Source organism: Schistosoma mansoni, chromosome 1, assembly GCF_000237925.1.
Source record: "Schistosoma mansoni strain Puerto Rico chromosome 1, complete genome".
In the NCBI taxonomy this organism is placed as follows: Eukaryota; Metazoa; Platyhelminthes; class Trematoda; order Strigeidida; family Schistosomatidae; genus Schistosoma; species Schistosoma mansoni.
Genome location: NC_031495.1, coordinates 1,159,479 through 1,179,200, shown reverse-complemented (window position 1 = coordinate 1,179,200; position 19,722 = coordinate 1,159,479). Strand labels below are relative to the sequence as shown.

General features: G+C 37.5%; 2 protein-coding genes across 2 annotated transcripts in view; both read left to right on the top strand.

Moving 5' to 3' along the window:
* Smp_085010 (cathepsin B-like peptidase (C01 family)) overlaps positions 1–5,843 on the top strand; it is a 7,433-nt gene extending 1,590 nt beyond the window's left edge. The window contains exons 2-3 of the mRNA XM_018792930.1: positions 2,640–2,991; positions 5,312–5,843. Coding sequence (XP_018647494.1) covers positions 2,640–2,991; positions 5,312–5,643 — 684 coding nt within the window. The 3' untranslated portion in view covers positions 5,644–5,843. The remainder of the gene's footprint in view (positions 1–2,639; positions 2,992–5,311) is intronic.
* An 8,058-nt stretch (positions 5,844–13,901) lies between these two features.
* Positions 13,902–14,237, top strand: Smp_168290 (hypothetical protein; the record flags this gene model as incomplete). Its single annotated transcript, XM_018792929.1, has 1 exon — positions 13,902–14,237. One exon carries the CDS (start codon positions 13,902–13,904, stop codon positions 14,235–14,237), a length of 336 nt encoding a protein of 111 aa, XP_018647493.1.
* Between the last annotated feature and the right edge of the window lie 5,485 nt (positions 14,238–19,722).

Sequence of the window (19,722 nt, the reverse complement as noted above, 5' to 3'; positions counted from 1 at the left end):
ACAAATTATAGATCGGAAGGAAGGTGGAAAAACATCCAATTTCCAAAATACCCAAATCAGAAACGGCACGAAAAGAAGAAACACCCCCCCTAAGGCCTTAACCCCACGGAACAATACTAAGTAAATTTCAATAATATATATGGTTTTAAATTCACCTTATCATAGAATCACGTCGTTTGATGATGTTATTTACATCTTAAGTATATCAGTTTCCTTTCGTCATTTAACTGTCTAGTGTGACGTCCTAGTTTGATGTAAACCTCTCTAAGTTGTTGTTTATGGCTTCGATTTTTTGCCGTCTTAACAAATGAATTTCATGTTGTAGAAGTGATGGGACTCATCGTTTAGATATTTCTGGGACTCAGGTACATCCACCTATAACCATTTTGTTGAAGTTACATAAACTTGCAAAGCACTTGCCATTCTCGTTCCCTTCATTCAGTCCATGTTGTTCAATCATCTCTTCCTACCCGGTATGATCCATTCTGACCTTAGCATTTAGGTCTCCTATCAGGATGGTCAGGTCTTTTCCTGAGCAATTTTCTACGATCAACTGAACCCTCTGATAAAACCGAACTTTATCATTTTTATTGCTATCGTTCGTGAATGTATAGCATTGGACAACACTCATTGTGATTCCTTCCTTCTATGTTTTGAAGGATGCTTCGATGATTCCGGATCGATGAGATTCCCATGCTATGGGTGTTTTTCATGCTTCTTTGAACAGCATCAGAACAGCTCCTTGAATGTGCAGGGCATTTTTCCCTTCATGAACAGAGTACAATAGCACCTCTTTCGAATCTAATCTTTTCTTTCCTGCATGGGTCTAGAGAAAGGAGATTTGAGAAAGTATGAGATCTACGGAGGCATCACACTACTATTAGTGCCAGGAAGTTTTTTCAAACAATGTGACATTGAAGTGGATGAAAGATTAATTAGACGCTCAACTTCGAAAGAAACAGGCTAGATCCCGCAAGGATCTCTCGTTCACAGACCGGACCGAGGCACCTCAAATCATTTCTGAGAAATCAACTGGATGTAATTTGTCACCATAAATCAACTTCCTTGACCGTGAAAAAGCGTTTGATAGAGTTGATCTATGAACCTTACAAGATGTTTTTCGACATTTTGATGTACCTGAAAAGATCATCAACGTCATGTGAAATTCATACAATGGACTATACTGTAAAGTCAGGCATGAAGGACAGCTGACAGATTCATTTCAAATGAACACCGTCGTCAGAAAGGACTGTTTACTCTCGCCCCTTCTGATAGTCGGCTGGATTATGAACACTACCACATCTCAGGGAAAGTACAGAATATAATGGAGAGCTTCTCAGAAAACCTAACTCTTCTATCTCATACACACCAACAAATAAAAGTGAAGACAGCCAGTACAGCAGTAGCCTCTGAATCAGTAAGCTTCGAAATACACAAGGAAAAAACAAAATCTTGAAAAACAACACAGAAAGAATCAGCTAAATCATACTTAAAGGAGAATCTCTGGAAGGGGTGAAAAATCCTATTCACCTTGACAGCATCATTGATAGACAAAGAAGATGTGATGCTAATGTAAAGGGAAGGATTGGAAAAGCAATGGCGGAATTTCTGTAATCGAAGAACATACTGGACTCGAAACAACTGTCAACCAACATCAAAGTGGGAATTTTTGGTTTGAGCGTCTACACGATTCACTGTAATGGGGATGAATTTTGGGGAACTACTACAGCTATCATCAAAAAGGCCGAAGGATTTATCAGAAATCGTCTACTCAAGATACTCAATGTCCGTTGACCGGTTACTATCAGCAACAGCTTACAGTGAGAGACAACATAATAGCTTCAATTTGAATAGGAAATCAGGAAAAGACGTTGCAGGTGGGTAGGACATACATTGTATAAATCACTAAACTGCGTTACGAAGCAAGAGCTAACTTGGAATCTTAAATTCAAAAGGAAAAGAGGTTGATCAGGGAACACATTTTCATCAGGCATTGGATACAGATATCAAAAGAATAAATAACAATTGGAAACGACTGGAAAGGATTGCCCAAGGTAGAGATGGATGGAGAATGCCTGTGGGTGGCTTATGTTTTTCCACAAGGGGCAAAAGGTGTCAGTAAGTACAGTAAGTTCAGATGATGATACACAAATAGGACCGAATGAGCACCCTGTATTCCACTTCTAGCCACATTTTATCTATTGTATATCAATATGTGTCATAATGACCTTACTGAGGCAATCTATTTAGGATTCCCGTATGTCGAAGAAGACTGTTCGAATTCCAGTTAGTAAGCGTTGTAAACTATCTTTCAATGTCTCATCAACTTTGTATTCAAAATGAAGCTCCATTAAGATTTATCATATGATAATTAGATAATTGAAAAGATGTTAAATACAACCGAGATTCCAAAACGTAGAACACTGAACTTTGATTATTTGTCTACTGTTTGTCGATATGGAACCTGAATGTCTTGTATTTATCTATCTATGTATGAAAGGGTGAGCATTTACTAAAAGACTAATAGCAAGATGAAACTCATGCCAAATACTCTTTGATTCATTGTTATACTTCAGCTGGCATCCCAATTTTGATTCTCTTGTATTGTTTAAATTTTTTTCTGCTTTAAAATTATACAGGCTTTTGGAGCTGTTGAATCAATGAGTGATCGTATCTGTATTCATTCTAAAAATAAAATCTCTGTAGAGTTAAGTGCTATTAATCTATTAAGCTGTTGTACAAGATGTGGTTTTGGTTGCCGTGGTGGTATTCCAGGAATGGCATGGGATTATTGGAAATATGAAGGTATTGTTACAGGTGGATCAAATGAAACACATACAGGATGTCAACCATATCCATTCCCTGAATGTAATCATCATTCAAGTTCAAAAAGTTATCCACCATGTGAAAGTTATTATTTTCCAACACCAGAATGTCATGAAACTTGTCAAGATGATTATGGAAAACCCTATAAGAAAGATAAATTTTATGGTTAGTATTATTATACATGTTTTTGTTTGTACATTGTAACTAAAACAGTAATTTGTGGATTGATTGAGGTTAGACATTAACACCGTTGAATACCGACTCAGTGAATCACAGGTGAAACGTTCTGATGAGAAGAAAGTCTTGAGTTCGTGTCTCTAGAGCGAGGGTATAGGTGCACAGTGTTAAAGTTTTCTGTGCCACGACGAAACAGACATTCGGTGCTTGCAGATATTCAACAGTGGTCTAAGATTGATCGATTTTTTCAAATGGTAATAGAATGTTTGTTTGTTTTTAACTTCATAGAATAGTTAATTGACATACTTTCAACATTGTTTTCGTTAAAATGTCTTGATCTGGACAGTGAACAACTTTAAGGTAGATTAGATTGTTATAAAAGAAACTGCTGTGGATAAACTGCTGCAAACAGTTGTTTGCTTATAAGGTTATTATGTAAAGTTTGTGGGAATGATGATATAACGTCTGCTGTATGCATGATATTTAGTTTATCTATCGTAATGCCCCCAAATGCTCAAGTACAGCCGAGAGTGGGGAGAGTCCGCTCTCCCTCTCCAAATGCTCTAACATGGCCACGCGTATATAGCCAATACCAGGGAAGTCCCACTCACTGCCTTCTCACACTAGGGGTGTTGTTTACAAAATTGAAAGGACGAAAAGCGAATGTCCGGCGCTCTAACCGGGTTGGTGAACACAGAAAGTCCACCTAGGGGTGTTTGAAAACCTTGATTCCAAACCAATGGTGCACATGGGCTCCAGTATCCTGAGAGAGAAATGGCGTATGAATAAACCGCTGGTAACCGGCTACCATGGTACTGCATCTCTCTACGATGCTCCACTGCCTTGTGGACTAGACCTTCAGGTCAAAGGCTCCGGGTGTGGCCCCCTAAGAAAACCACCTGCTTCAGTCTGGGTACCTGGACAGTATCACAGCCCTCACACAAATCAAATGAGATTTGTGAGGTGCATATTTATCTGGTGCTTCCTTGTACCAATATTTATGTGTATAAATAAATAAATAAATAAAATAGCTAAATACCTAACTGAATTACAAAGAATTATGTCCAGAAAGATGAAATAAGTTGTCGAATTAGATCGCTTACTTTAAGTTTAGATCTTTAGAATCATTGTTAGTTTTTTCACCATCTTACGATGCAAACTGATAGTAAGTCTGGTCATGAAGACAACATAGTTCAGTTGCCATCAGAATAGATGATTTATAAACGCTCATGACTGTAACAACCATTGGTATTCTTCCAACATCTACAAATAGAATATGTTCCCATAAGTTGCCTAGATCAATGTTAACATGACAACTTAATCGATAGAGTTTAATTAATTTGAAGAACTATGTGATCAAACAAATATAGACAGTGTTCCACAGAATTATCAATAGAATATAGAAGGATAATTATTGATCATTGACAACATGCACACAACCAGGGATAACCACAATCAGAACCATACAGTAAATACTTCATTTACAAAATGTCAATCAATTGTCTCAGACTTGATTGTTCCTTCATTTCCACACCAATCCCTCTCTGTTTTCATTCTCTTCTCTTCGAACATCTTAACCTTTCACTTTCGATTGATGATACATGCTACTTATATCTGTCATCATCAGTAGCACACATCAAAATATGACATATTTGAACTATTACAGTTTCATAGTTGAAATCATGAGTCATTTGTAGCTAGACCACCATGGAAAACCTGGAGGCACTAGACGGCCGTTGCGTCCTATTAAGGGACTCCTCAGCGGTGCGCATCCACGATCCCACGATTCAACCATGAAAATACTGAAATCTCCACAAAACCCCTTCTGATAATAATAATAATCATTTGCTCACTAGTGACTGACTTGGAGAGGTAAATCTAGGAGTCCTAGTGAGAAGCAATGACCAGTGGAGTTCAACCACGTCTGTTGTAGAGATATCAACTCACTGAAGACAAATGGTGAACGGTTGCTCAGATTTCGTGGATTGGTTGAAGTTGGACATTAACACCGTTGGATACCGGCTCAGTGGTCTATCAGTGAGTACTCCAGCGCGAGACTGGTAGGTCCTGGGTTCAAATCTCGCTCGCGAGGCGGGATCGTGGATGCGCACTGCCACTGAGTCCCATAATAGAACGAAACGGCCGTCCAGTGCTTCCAGGTTTTCCCTGGTGGTCTAGCTTCAATTGACTCATGATTTCAACAATGAAAATACTGAAATCTCCACAAAACTCCTTCTGATCTATCAAAGTTTGATTCAATTTACACTGGACTATACCTGCTTTTGTTTTGTTTCTTCCATTTTCAAAGGTAAAAGTTCTTATAATGTAGCCAGTGAAGAAATTTCAATCATGAAAGAGATTCTATTAAATGGTCCAGTTGAAGGTGGATTTTATGTATATGAAGATTTTCTTAATTATAAATCTGGTGTTTATAAACATATAACTGGTTCATATTTAGGTGGTCATGCTATACGTATCATTGGTTGGGGTATACAACAAAATCATATACCCTATTGGTTATGTGCTAATTCATGGAATAATCAATGGGGTGATCAAGGATATTTTAAAATTTTACGCGGTACAAATGAATGTGGCATTGAATCCATGGTAACAGCTGGTTTACCAAATTTACATAAATAACAAAAAAAACATTTTATTATTCATTTAGATAAACAAATTAGGAGCTGTGAAGTACTGAGATCCTATTATAGATTAGTGTGATGATTTTGTATCCATGTAGTGTTGTCAATGAAATCATTTGTTAGATTCTGTAATATGGATCCTTATTCATTTGATCTTATATGTATCTCATTCCTTCCAAATTTGTTACGAATATTCTTGGATCCAGTTGATATTGTTTACTTGAATTACTTGGATAATGCGGGCATGTTTGAAGCGAACTATACCGAGTCTCATTGTAAATATCGACACTGAGATGTAGGTACATCCGGCTGACGAGTCCTCAGTAGGACGAAGTGCGCATCGTGGATTATTTTATGGCTAGGGTGTTTTAGTAAGTTGATTTTCAACGGTATGGGGTCGCTAAGTCCACGCCCAACCCACCTCCTTTACACGGTCTTAAGGCTGACAATATCCGCAGAGGGGCCTCAGGCTTCATTGAATAAAAGGAAGTGTTTGACATCGTGGACAGGATAACACTATGGAGGCTTTTTTGACACTATGGTGTGCCTGAGAAGATTGTTAATATCATGCTTAATTCATATGGTGGATTAAACTGCAAAATCATGCATGTAGGACAGCCCAATGACTCGTTCGATGTAAAGGCCAGAGTCAGGCAAGTTTACCTACCCCCACTTTTTCTCTTTCTTCTGCTGATCAATCGGATTATGAAAACGTCAACATCTGGAGGGAAGCATGGAAGAGAGGGAACTGCTACGATGTAGCTGGACGATCTAGACTTAGCAGATGATCTGGCTCTCCTATCACACACGCAACAACGAATTCAGTAGAAGACGACCAGTATAGCAGCAGCCCCAGAAGCAGTACGTTTCAACATACACAAAGGGGTAGGCATGATTCTCAAATACAACACAACATGCACCAATCAAATAACACCTGACGGAGAAGCTTCGTAGGATATAACAAGGTTTACATAGCTGAATGGCATCATCGATGAACAAGGATGACCTAATGCAGACGTAAACGCGAGGATTGGCAAAGCAAGGACAGCATTCCTACAGTTGAACCACATCTGGGACTCAAAAAAAACATCAAGGTCAGAACTTTCAATGCAAATGTGAAGACAGTTCTACTGCATGAAGCGGAAACTTTGAAAACTACGAAAGACATTATCCACAAGATACAAATGTTTATTAACAGTGTTCTACTCAAAATACTTCGGGTTCATTGGCCAGACACTATCAGCAATAACCTACTGCGGAAGAGAAGAAACCAGATTCCAGTGGAGGAAGGAGTGCTGGAAGTGGATCGGACACACATTGAGGAAAGCACCGAACTGCGTCATAAGCAAGCCCTCACATGGAATCCTGAAGGCCAAAGGAAAAGAGAAATACCAAAGAACATATTACTCCGAGGAATGGAGACAGACTGTTATAATGCAAATACATTGGGGTTTTCCCCGCGTGTGTTCGAATCCCATCCCCGTCGCCAATTGTTATAATTTGTAGCTTGTCTAGATGCCCTCTTAGTATATAACGTGATAATACCACCAATTAGAGAGCAGTGATTTATCGATCAGACCAGTGACCCACAAGATTCAGTCAAATGTGGCTGCGAATGTGAGAGGCACTAATCAATAGACTGAGGATAACTCGAGAACGGCAAATCGTATAGTAATAATCTATGGGTCAAAATAAAGCTTATAATAAGAGGGATACGAGTATGGATAGTTTAGTTAGTTAACAACTATAAAATAAAAATGTACACAAAGTAAATAGTCCTCAAAAGTTACCATTCATAATTCTCTTCGAGATATAACACAGACATGAGAAGATTTAACAACAAGTGGATAAAAACTAGAAAGGAAGGTTCAGGACAGAGTGTGCTGAAGAATGTTGATTGGCGGCCTATTCTCATCCACGAGGGGTAACAGGTCTAAGTAACTTGATTGTTAGAAATATCCGAAACTGAGATAATCTTGCAATGGAAACCCAGATAAACCTGTAATTAATTAATTTAAACAAGTGTTTTCTTTTGACAACAGACGACATGTACTAAGAATCCCTTAGTATTTGTGAATTACTGATAACCAATAGAAATTCAAGACATAAGCTTCAAAATAATCAAGTTAGTGATTCCAGATTATTAACACTTTGAATTAAAAACATACCAGTTAACACTTCTAACTCCGCCTGTAGCTCCTCCGGGGGCTACTGCCGGTCCCAAGCCCGGGTAAAGGAGGAGGGTTGGGCATGGGGTTAGCGAACCCATCCTGTTGAAATTAAATAAAAGTAGAAAATAGAGTTAATAATATAGTACTACTGTGGTTTGGTTTACTTATATCTACATAAGTAGTGTATGGTGAGGGTCAGACATAGAATGTATTTTGGCAGAAGATCGATAAGGAAAGAACAGTAGCGAAGCGCGATCGGTATGAAAATGTGTGAACAATGAAATCAGAGAAGGTAGACTGATATTTGCAGAAGGAACAGTAAAGATTGAGACAATTGATTGTTATTTTGCAAATTAAGCATTTACTGTATGGTTATCAGATTTCAGCGAGATAGTCTGTAATTGTCTCCACCCATGTTCTTGTTCGCTACATTTGGTATCGCTGCCAACCAAGAGGAGGAAGAGTGTTGTTCCGTGGACGCCGCTGCAGGCCTGGAGTTTTACGATAATAGATCTTGAATTTTGAGCACAAAATTCACTAATCCATTTGGCCAAAATAACGTTTTGGCATTTAAGCTGATATCAGTTCATGATTACTTACCTTAACAATCAATTATGAATCATAATCCTCATTCTTTAAACAGCTTTATAACTATCATTTAGCCTCTTAGTAAGTAGGTCACTTAAGCTTTGCACAAAGGTTGTTCATAAATTATAATCTTATTGTAAATTGGTTATTCCCCCTCCCTCCACACACACACATCTGAATCTTTATTCATTACTTGAAGTTATTCGTAAACTATATTTTGGAACTAATACAAAGTACATAACAATTAAGATAGTTACTATGTGTGGATACATTGTGTTACATTCAATTGTTTATTTGAACATTGATACATTTATAGTTTTAAAGATTATAAAGATAAGTCTATATTAGTTTATTTAAGATAATCTTTATTTACTCTGTTAAATGTTCTTTTTTTTTTAAACTAATTAATCGATTTATTGTGTTATGATCAGAAAGGGTAAGGGTTTTGTAGAAATTGTAGTAGTCAAGTGCTCTGGCGCGAGACTGGTAGGTCCTGGGTTCGAATATCGTTCGCGAGGCGGGATCGTGGATTCGCACTGTTGAGGAGTCCCACAATAGGACGAAATGGCTGTCCAATGCTTTCAAGTTTTCCATGGTGGTCATGTTCTGAACTATTAAAATTAAATAAGGATCTGACAAACAGTTAAACGATTATTGATTTATTTTTGAAGTCTAAACAAGATTAAATTCACTTAGTATTGAATAAATCATTATATTGCTAATATCCCAATGAGACTGACGTTACGTGACTTAGTGCAAGCCACTTCTGACAAAAATCACTGTCATGTCATTTCGGTCAAGGTGATTCATAAGCGACGCGTATGTAAATTTGTGTGTATGTGTGGGCAGGGTTAATGATGAAAAATGTGTGACCTTTATAATGATAAAGGATAGAGTTTCATTTGTAATGTAATAGTGTGAAATTGTAAATAATATCAGACTAGATGACTAGGATAGATAGTCCAAGTAGGATGTATGGTAAGGCCTCTCTTTCTATTGAGAGCAGTAGGAACGCTTCAACTACTCACCTTTCATTGTAATTGGAAAAGCCTTTCTGTAGTATTTTGATATTTTTGAAATCGATCTGATGGTTGTTGAACTGCTATTGTCGATTTCATTTGAGGTCTATCCAGTTCTACAGGATTATTAGGAGGTTTCTTTGTGTCCCTAATATGTTCTTTGGCACGAGTCAAGATTTCACGAGATGACTCTTCAATATAGAATAGATCACAATCGACACAACCTAATTTGTAGACTCAGTTCTGTGTAGACATGAATGGGATTTTTTCTTTTAATCGAACTAAAGTATTTCGAAGTGTGTTCATTGTTTTGTAATATAATTTAATTCTGTGTTGTTTTAAGATCCTTTGGGGTTCTTCTGTTGTGCCATAACGGTATGGTAAAGTCAATCAGCTACAACGTAGGACCAGGCACATTTGTGCATCGGTCCAAGTTGCCATACCTCACTCGTTAGCACAACAAGATGAACACCGGATTCATAGAAGTAGTTAATTTAGTGGTGGTGGTAGTAGGTTGTATATAAGGATATAGTATAGGAAGGAAGAGCGTTATGAAGCAATTTCGATCTCAAGGTTTAAGGGAAGATAAAGAGTGTATACACCTACGCCATTGTGATCGAGTCTCCAACCATTGGTTACGATAGACACAAGGACCCCAACCATGTAGTCTGCATCTACCAACATGGCTCAGACTAGAAGTTAGTGAATTCAAGGATTGATGCCACGTTTTAGTTTGGCCGCCCCTAACTCTTTTCCAACAATCCCCTACACACGGTATGGTAAAACTGCAGTACCAACCCATGGCATTTCATTCAAATTATTATTATTATTACTACCTATAAACTCATTTAGTATTGTTTACTCGTATCTTTCCGTTATTATTTAGGACTGCAATTGGTTAATCCCTTATTGGTATACGTGTGTACTGTAGGTATTGCCTCGACATTGTCACAAGAATTATAAACGAAGATGGTTGGTGATTAGTAGTGGAATTCACGACGCGCGTTTCGTCCCATTTGGAACTCGTCAGTTGACCGATTGCAGTCTTAAACATCAATAGGAAGATTCGATCAAACAATACATTAAGAGTTCGTTTGGTAAATGAATTGTTTAGTTTTGAGATGGTGGAGAAGACTTGTAGCTCAGGTGGGTGATTTTGATATAGGTTTGTTCTTTGAGCTGGATAGTTTGGTCGTGGAGCTTTCATCGTCCTTCTGAACGACATCATCAGAACAAACTTCGAGTAGAAGTGAAGTTTTTGAAATCTACATCAAAAATTGTTTAGTTTATTTACCATCGGTCACCATCTTTATTAGTAATAGTAAATATACTTAAATGAAAGTGTTTACACACTAAAGTAGATGCATGTAGCTCTACACCTTAATCAGTACGAAGTAGTAGTAATAGTAGTGAAAGTTTTTCAGCCTCATTTTTATTTCCATCTTGCTAAAAGGAATGTTACGGAAATGAGATCTTTGGTTTTCTATACTTGGGATCAATTTAATGAACTCCTTTTCGTTCATTGAATTCATTATTTGAATCATATCCTTCGAAAATGGCTGATTCTTATGTTCAGGTAGTTCTTTACTAATCACAGGAACTCCAAGCAACATTTTTCGGCAGTTTGGCCTAATTCAATCCGTTTAGTTTACAAAAACCATCATTTAAGTGATCCTCCGTTTGTACGAACAGTATTATACCGAAAAAGTGTGTCAAGAGTATCTTCTGATGACAATTCATTTTTATAAATCCATTTTGGTTCCCTCAACTCTTGTTCTATAGTTCTTGAAGACCTTAAATTCATTTGAACTCTTAGAAGATATCTATATTTTAAATATTTTCATAAAGGTGTTAAAATATAGATTGAGCGGGGAAATATTTTTTTCCAATTGATTCTTCGTCCTCTCAAACTAGTAACTCAACGGTAACAAAAGTAGTTAAGATCATTAGTCAATTAAAGCTAGACCACCATGAAAAACCTGGAAGCACTGGACGTCCGTTTCGTCCTATTGTGGGACTCCTCAACAGTGCGCATCTACGACATCGCCTCGTGAGATTCGAACCCAGGACCTGCCAGTCTCGCGCCGGAGCACTTAACTGACAGACCATTGAGCCGGCATCCAACGGTGTTAATGTCTAACCTCAACTAATCCACGAAATTGCGCGACCAACTTCCATTGTACTGAGGTAGTTACCTTTCTCTACCTGACATGGATTAGCTCCACTGGTCACGACTTCTCACTAGAACTCCAGGAATTACCTCATGGAGCCAGTCACTAGTTGTATAATTAAATAACTTAGCAAAATTTTATCAAACATACTTATTGGTTTAGTGTATTTGGTTGGCAATAAGCAAATATTTTATTGTCATTTCAGTGAACGAGTTGTTAGGATACCACTGAAAACTAGAAAGTATTAAATAGCTGCTGGATCCTTATATGATAATCTTCAGCTGTGATACATTCAACGTTTTGGTATTTTCATAGTTTAAAGCAGGAATCAATCGATGCTAGACCACCAAGGAAAACCTGGAAGCACTGGACGGCCGTTTCGTCTAATTGCGAGACTCCTCAGCAGTGCGCATCCACAATCCCGCACTCGCGAGATTCGAACCCAAGACCTACCAGTCTCGCGCCAGAGCACTTATTGGTACTTGATGTTTATAGAGTATGGACAAGCAAAAAGTAAATTGATTACATAAACCATAACTTAAATAGATTTTATAATTATAGGACTTACTTCCACATTATAAATTAGACTTAACATTGGAACATGACTCATGAATTATTTGATTCAAAGATTTCATCATTTCCCGAAAGAAGACTTGTTGAAATCCAAACATTATTTCAATTTTAGTGTCATCTTTAACCATGTTCTAAAACCCGCTTGATATTGTTTACTTGAATCTGCCCATTGATGTTCACGACTGCATTTGATCAGTTTCTTATTGGCAAATTATGCATCCTGTGAGGATTGCCTCGATATTGCCTTAAGTCAAAAGCATTATAAGTAAAGATAGTTGGGACTCAAACGCAAAGTGAACATCAAATCTAAGATGTAGACACTTTCAGCTGATGAGTCCCAAACAGGACGAAACGAGAGTCCTGGTTTCCACTGTTAGCCACTATCTATCTTTGCTTAGAATGTTGTCAAATAATTGTGAAATAATTCATAAAAATTGAACAGATAGAGTAAACATATAGAAAGTGATAGTTTGAGGGTTTTTTTGAAAAGTAAAATATGTTGCTTCTAAGAAGAAAAACAAAGTGAACTTTATAGGTGGGTATACAACAACCGCGGTAAAAGACACAATTATGATAACAAGTACAATTCATGAAACTACTTATTACATCCTAAAGTAGTATAAATATTAAATCCAAATTTTGTTTATGTAATCATCATAAAATTGATGTTTAATAATTAACGTGACGTGACAAACGATGTGAATGTGTTTTATGTCATCTTTCAGATACAATTTTGTGTTCCTATAGGAAAATCAATTAGTTGGAAAAAGGTTTCAAGAGAATAATCAGTGGCTGTTAACGGGGGACTTACGGTCGAAGGTTTTCAATGGTTGTTTGAATTATATCGATTAGTGATCTCAACAAAATAGTTTAACTGGAAAGTTTTCTATTTATATCGTAATTGTAACACAAACAATTCCGTGACACTGAACATGGACAGGAATTCCAGTGTAAAGTACTCTAAGTAATAGTTATTGTGTAAATCACTGAAGTGAAATTTGATCGTGTTCATGTTCAGTCACCTGATTTCTATGACGTCTTATTCGTATTTATGTTTCTGGAACTTTAAGAGAACATGAAACATAGGAAATTCAGTATCATTTGAGATCGTGAATTGGTCAATGTTAGACCACTATTGAAAACCTGGAAGCACTGAATGGCCGTTTCGTACTAGCATAGGACTCATCATCATTGCGCAGATGACCTGACCATTCCATTCCATACACACGAGCAAGTGCAGATGAACACATCTAGTGAAGCAGCAGCCTTTACATCAGTATGTCTCGATACACACAAGGGAAAAAGCAATATCTTCAAACACAACACGAAGAACACCAACTCAATTACATTTGATGGAGACACTCTGAAAGATGTGGAATCTTTCACGCTCCCGGGAATCATCATCGATGAATTTGGTGGATTTGATGCAGACGTAAGTGAGAGGATGGACAAAGTAACGGTATCATTCTTAAAATTGAAGGACATATGGAAGTCGAAAAATTGTTAACCCATATGAGTCAGAATTTTCAATTTGAACATCAAGATAGTTACTTCTACAGTACGGAACTGAAATTTGAAGAACTACCACATCCATCATCAAAATCATACAAATATTTGTAAACAATTGTCTACGTGAGATACCGAACTGTGGCACAGTGTGCATATTTTTTGAACCAAAATATCTTGAGAGCACTATCCAATATACTCACAGTCTCAGAGTCAAAGGTTGAACTTATGGTTTTAGAAGGTCAAATTAACCCAGCTTTTATTGAGTTAGAGAGATGTGGAGGCTTTGGTCATCATGTTGATCCTATCAGTAACCGCAAGTCAACGTCTTCGTTATCATTTTTTCAAACATTGACAATATCTCGGTTGGATTTATGGACTCAAGATCCTCGGTCGAGATTACGATTTTTAGCCGGTTTATGTGATGTTTGTTGTGGTTTAAAAGATAGAGCATCAGCATCAGAAGTGTTTGCTCATACACTTCATGCAGACCTCGAAGTAATGTTGATCATACGATATTTATTGTCCACTATTTTCTCCAGTTTGTTGTATATTATTATCTAAACGATCCATATTAAGAATGCTTTGTTGAAGGTTCTTGTCATGTTTGTGGTAGAAAACAAAGCATTGAAAATTGTGAAATTAGGTTGATCAGAGGAGGTTTTGTGGAGAATTTAGTATTTTCATAGTTGAAATCATGAGTCAATTGAAGCTAGAACACCATGGAAAACCTGGAAGTACTGGATGACCGTTTCGTCCTATTATGGAACTCCTCAACAGTGCGCATGCACGATTGAAGCAAGATTTGGATGAATCATTTAATCGAATGATATCTAATATATGTAAACAAACTAGTCAACATTTATTCGGAGGTTATGAATTTTTAGGTCATTTAAGAGCTAAAAGATACTTTTCATTCTGAGGACAATTGGTATTCATTCGACATGCTATGGACGTGTTAGATTTTAATTTAAATAAACCATACTCCCAAATAGCAAACAACTGGAAAGAGATCAAGGAGGCACTCACTTCAACATATCATGAGGTTCCGAACCACAAGAAGCACCATCACAGGGAATGGATCATTGTCGATACACTGGATAAGATTGAAGAAAGGAGGAACAAGAAGGCAACAATCAATATCAGTCGAACAGGAACAGAGTAATTCAAGGCGAAAGCTAGATGCAAAGAAGCAAACAAGCAAGTGAAGAGGAGCATCAGAACCGACAAACGTAAATATGTGGAAGATCTGGCAATGACAGCGGAAAAGGCTGCAAGAGAGGGAAACACGAGACAACTGTATGATACAACAAAGAAACTTGCTGGAAATTACCGTAAACCAGAAAGACCAGTGAGAAGCAAGGATGGCAAGGTAATAACCAGCATTGAAAAGCGACGGAACAGGTGGGTAGAACACTTCAAAGAACTCTTGAATCGACCAGCTCCACTGAACCCACCCAACATCGAAGCAGTGCCCACGGATCTCCCAATCGTTGTTGGCCCACCAACAATTGTAGAGATCAGCATGGTCACCAGACAAATCAAGAGCGGCAAAGCAGCGGGACTAGACAACATTCTAACAGAGACACAAAAAGCATTTGTAGCGGTAACTTCAAAGATACTCCACATCCTCTTCAGTAAGATTTGGGATAAATATCAAGTAACAACAGAGTGAAAAGATGAAAACCTAATCAAAATACCAAAGAAAAGCGAATTCAGCAAGTGTGATAACTACAGGGCCATCACTCTTCCCTCAATACCAGACTAAGTCTTCAACAAGGTATTGTTAAACAGAATGAGGGACTCCGTAGACGCCCAGCTTCGAGATCAACAGGCTGAATCCCGTAAGGATCAATCGTGTACAGACTGAATGGCAGCACTACGGATCATCGTGGAACTGTAGTGCCGTGCTTCGCTAATCGTTCACCTTGGTAACCGTTATTATTCAAATCTTAACGGTGCATAAAATCAGAAGGCAAAGAGAAGTGGCAGCTACAGTTTTATTGACAAACGACGCAGGCCAGAAAGTTACAAGCACATGAGCAAATACCAGCGAGCAAAGTAAAAATGACACGCAATGGAGATGGAGTGGAAGCCAACTCACTTTAATCAAGCGTTAATCAATATTTATAGTCAGACAAGAATAAATGACAGACATGTGATAAATAGGATAAGAAGTGTACACACACCTAGGCTCATATAAAACTGGTCAGGGTTAATAAGTGCATAATTGACAAGGTGAAAACATGACTCATGATGGATAGGTGAATTGGTTTGTTCAGAAGTTAGAATAAGGCATACGGGCTTAACATAACAACCGATACTACAGAAGAAACAATTGAATGAAATTTATCACTCCACATCAACTTCATTGATTACGTAGACAGGTGGACAGGACAACACTATAGAGGCTTCTTTGACACTACGGCGTACCTGAGAAGATATTCAATATCATACAGAATTTCTATGGAGGATTAAACTGCCAAATGGTGCATGGAGGACAACTCATTGATTCATTCGAGGTAAAGACCGGTGTCAGGCAAATTTACTTACTCTCACCCTTCCTCTTTCTCTTTCTGGTCAACTGGATCATGAAGACGTCAACATCTGAAGGTAAGCACAGGATAAAATTGACAGCTAGGATGCAGCTGGACGATTTAGACTTCGCAGACGATCTGCCTCTTCTATCACACACGTAACAACAAATGCAGGAGAAGACAACCAGTGTAGCATCAGCCTCAGCAGCAGTACGACTCAATATAAACAAAGGCAAAAGCAAGATTCTCGGATACATTACAACATGCATTAATCGAATTCCACTTGACGAAAAGCTATGGAGGATGTGAAAACCTTAACATATCTGGGTAGCATCATCAATGAACACGGTGGATCTGATGCAGATGTGAGGGCGAGGATCGGCAAAGCGAGAGCAGCATATTTACAATTGAAGAACATCTGGAACTCAAAACAATTGTTAGTCAACCGACACCAAAGTCAGAATTTTCATTACAAATGTCAAGACAGTTCTACTGTATGGGGCGGAAACCTGGAGAACTACGAAGGCCATCATCCAGAAGATACAAGTGACTTTGGCAAACGAAAACTGAATCATTTTCGTCTGTGAATACTTTCACGCTAAATATCAAAAGAGTAATAGCGAGGAAAGGCATGCTGTCTTTGGGGGGTGTATGTTAATTCTGTCCTTAATCACTCCACTTCCGCTCATTTGTGTATTGTTTTATACTACTTAATAATATTCCGTAAATAATTGTATTCCTAGCAATTTCTAAGTTTCTGTTGTAACGCAAGTTTGCCGTGTAATATTCTGAAATATTCACGAATACTGATAACATTTACCGTATTTCTCATTGTAGTTTATCTCAATCGCTGTAGCAGTGATTCACAATTTTGTGCATTTTTAAACCTTGTTTAAGCACAACGGTTCCCATTCTGTTCGCTCCTGATTCTGTGTTTGCTTGTTGATAAACTGTCACCAAATTTACACACAGTTAACAGTTGTTTTTTGCACTATCGTATGTTTTGATTATTCTTTCTGTCACAAGAAGCCCATTTTATTGTAGACAAAAAGACACGGTAAACGATACAGACATCTCACAAGTTGAGGCTTGGAACTAATATATATATATTATTCAATAAATAACCACCTTTTTGACAAGTCGTTGCTTTGTGAACTTCAATTTTCCGTGTATCTCAATTGGATTATTTGGACGATTCGGTAGATTTGACATACATATGTTCACACTTCTTTCATCAAAAGCTTTCGTTCGACTTATTATCCACTGTTATAAAATTTACCGTTCTTGACTTATTCCTGAGTTATCATGCCGCACACACAGCAACTTTTGGCTTGATCTTGTGTAATGATAACTATTTTGTTTTATATGGTGTGATACGGTCTGATCCACTTGTGTATAAAGCACGTTTGTCTAAAATATACCATTCATACAGCTGGACTCAACAGCTTGTGGTAATCGAGACACTACTATTTTGAGAACCAACGAGGACTCATTGCTGTCTTTAGGCCTCTTGTGCTGTTCAAGGCCTCACTAGTTAGGCGCAGGGACGAAGTCATATAAGTCGGAGTTTTGATTAGCAATTTTGTCACGTGAAATTTGACTTGTGCAAAAGCCACAGCAAAGTAGTCTCACCATATGCAACATTCAGTACAGCAGCTTACCACTTCTACGGTACTCAGCTCCGCGAACTGTCTTCCACATGACTGATCACATAAACCCTATTGTTTTTATTGAAGGTGGATTAATTCTTTATTAAGGTTAAATGAAGTCAAGTGCTCATAAGTTTGATCACTAGACATTTAATAAATAGTTTAATAGCTGAATTCATGAGTCAATGAAAGCTAGACCACCATGGAAAACCTGGAAGAACTAGACGGCCGTTTTGTTCTATTATGGGACTCCTCAACTGTACATATCCACAACTCATGAATTCAACTATTAAATTACTACGATTTCAACAAAAGCCACTTCCATTATTATTTGTTAAGCAAATGTTTTCAAAATCAATGATCCTTCATAAATAGCAATACTAAAATTTCATTGCAACCGTATAACCAGACTTGACTTTATGAGTGTAGTAGACCAGTATAGATACATCAACCAAATTAAAACGTCGAATTTTTAGAAATGTTCGTTTCCAAATATTTTCTCTTGAATTAAACAACAATATTCGAGTACTTCATTTGAGGTCAACATTCAGATTTTTAGTATATTTCTATTAATTTTAGTAGAATAGGGTAGGATGCATACATTCTCTCATATTTGACATCACGGAATGTTCTTAGTCAAACAACGTTTGAAAATAGCAATGTACTGAACATCTACCTTGTTCTTGTATTTGATATCTTAACAGTCTACGTCTACTACCTTCCCACTGATAATTGAACTCAGGACTTCTGATATCACCTACAACAGTTTAACTAATAGACTAAGGAGCCAATACTCATTAATCCTCATTTTTGCAAAGTAGAATGACTTCTCCATTCACTCATCTTTTTCACATTGTTTTCTGAAAATTCTTTCATAACTGGAGTCTTTATTTCGAGAATATGAGCGCAAAAAGATTTGGTATATTATGTTTGTCATCATAACTATGTATTTGAACTATATGAAGTTGAACCGGTTATTCATGCACGTGTCTGTAGATAACAGATTTGTAAGCTTAAAAAATCTGAGTAAACTATGGAAACTGCTTGAACTGAACCGTACTGCATGATTTTTCTGTAGATAGCTGTTGTTGTATTGATAATATTGCATACTCTCTTACGTAATACACAATGTATACAGTGAACGGATGATGTGGAGTATAACAATTTGTGATTTATATTTCACAGTACAGTGAGTGTATGCTTTGTTCTATCCTTGGATTCAAGTAGTATTCGAACTATATTCTGTGTTGAGTACTCACTGTGCCAATATCTGCTTTTGAAACAAATCAAATCGTTATCACTTAATTTGTTAGTCTCTTTGGTTCATGAGTGATTATCTCATAATTCAGTTACCTGATTCAAATTATACACTAGTTCATTGGTTCTGAAACACTAATGAATTGTATCGTAAAACAATCCCAGGCTCTTTAGGAAAGTGGAATTAGTGCGGAATTTAAAACATTTACGCTTTTACTTGCTTACTTACTCCTTTTACAACTCATAGACCAACTAACAGCACTCTTCATCCAACCCTGTCCTGGGAAACATTTTCCAGTTCTTTCCAGTTTTCAATCATATTTTTCATGTTTTCTTCCGATTCTCGATGCATTGTGTTCTTTGGCCTCTATCCTCTCCGTTTTCCTTCAGAATTCCAAGTTAGGGTTTGCCTCGTGATGTAGTTTCGTGATTTCCTCAATGCATGTCCCATCCACTTCCAACGTCTTTTCCTGATTTTCTGTTCAGGCAAACGCTGGTTTGTCCTCTACCACAGCAGTCTGTTGCTGATGATATCCGGCCAATGGATATTGAGTATCTTGAGTAGACAACTGTTTGTAAATACCTGTACCTTCTTGACGATGGTTG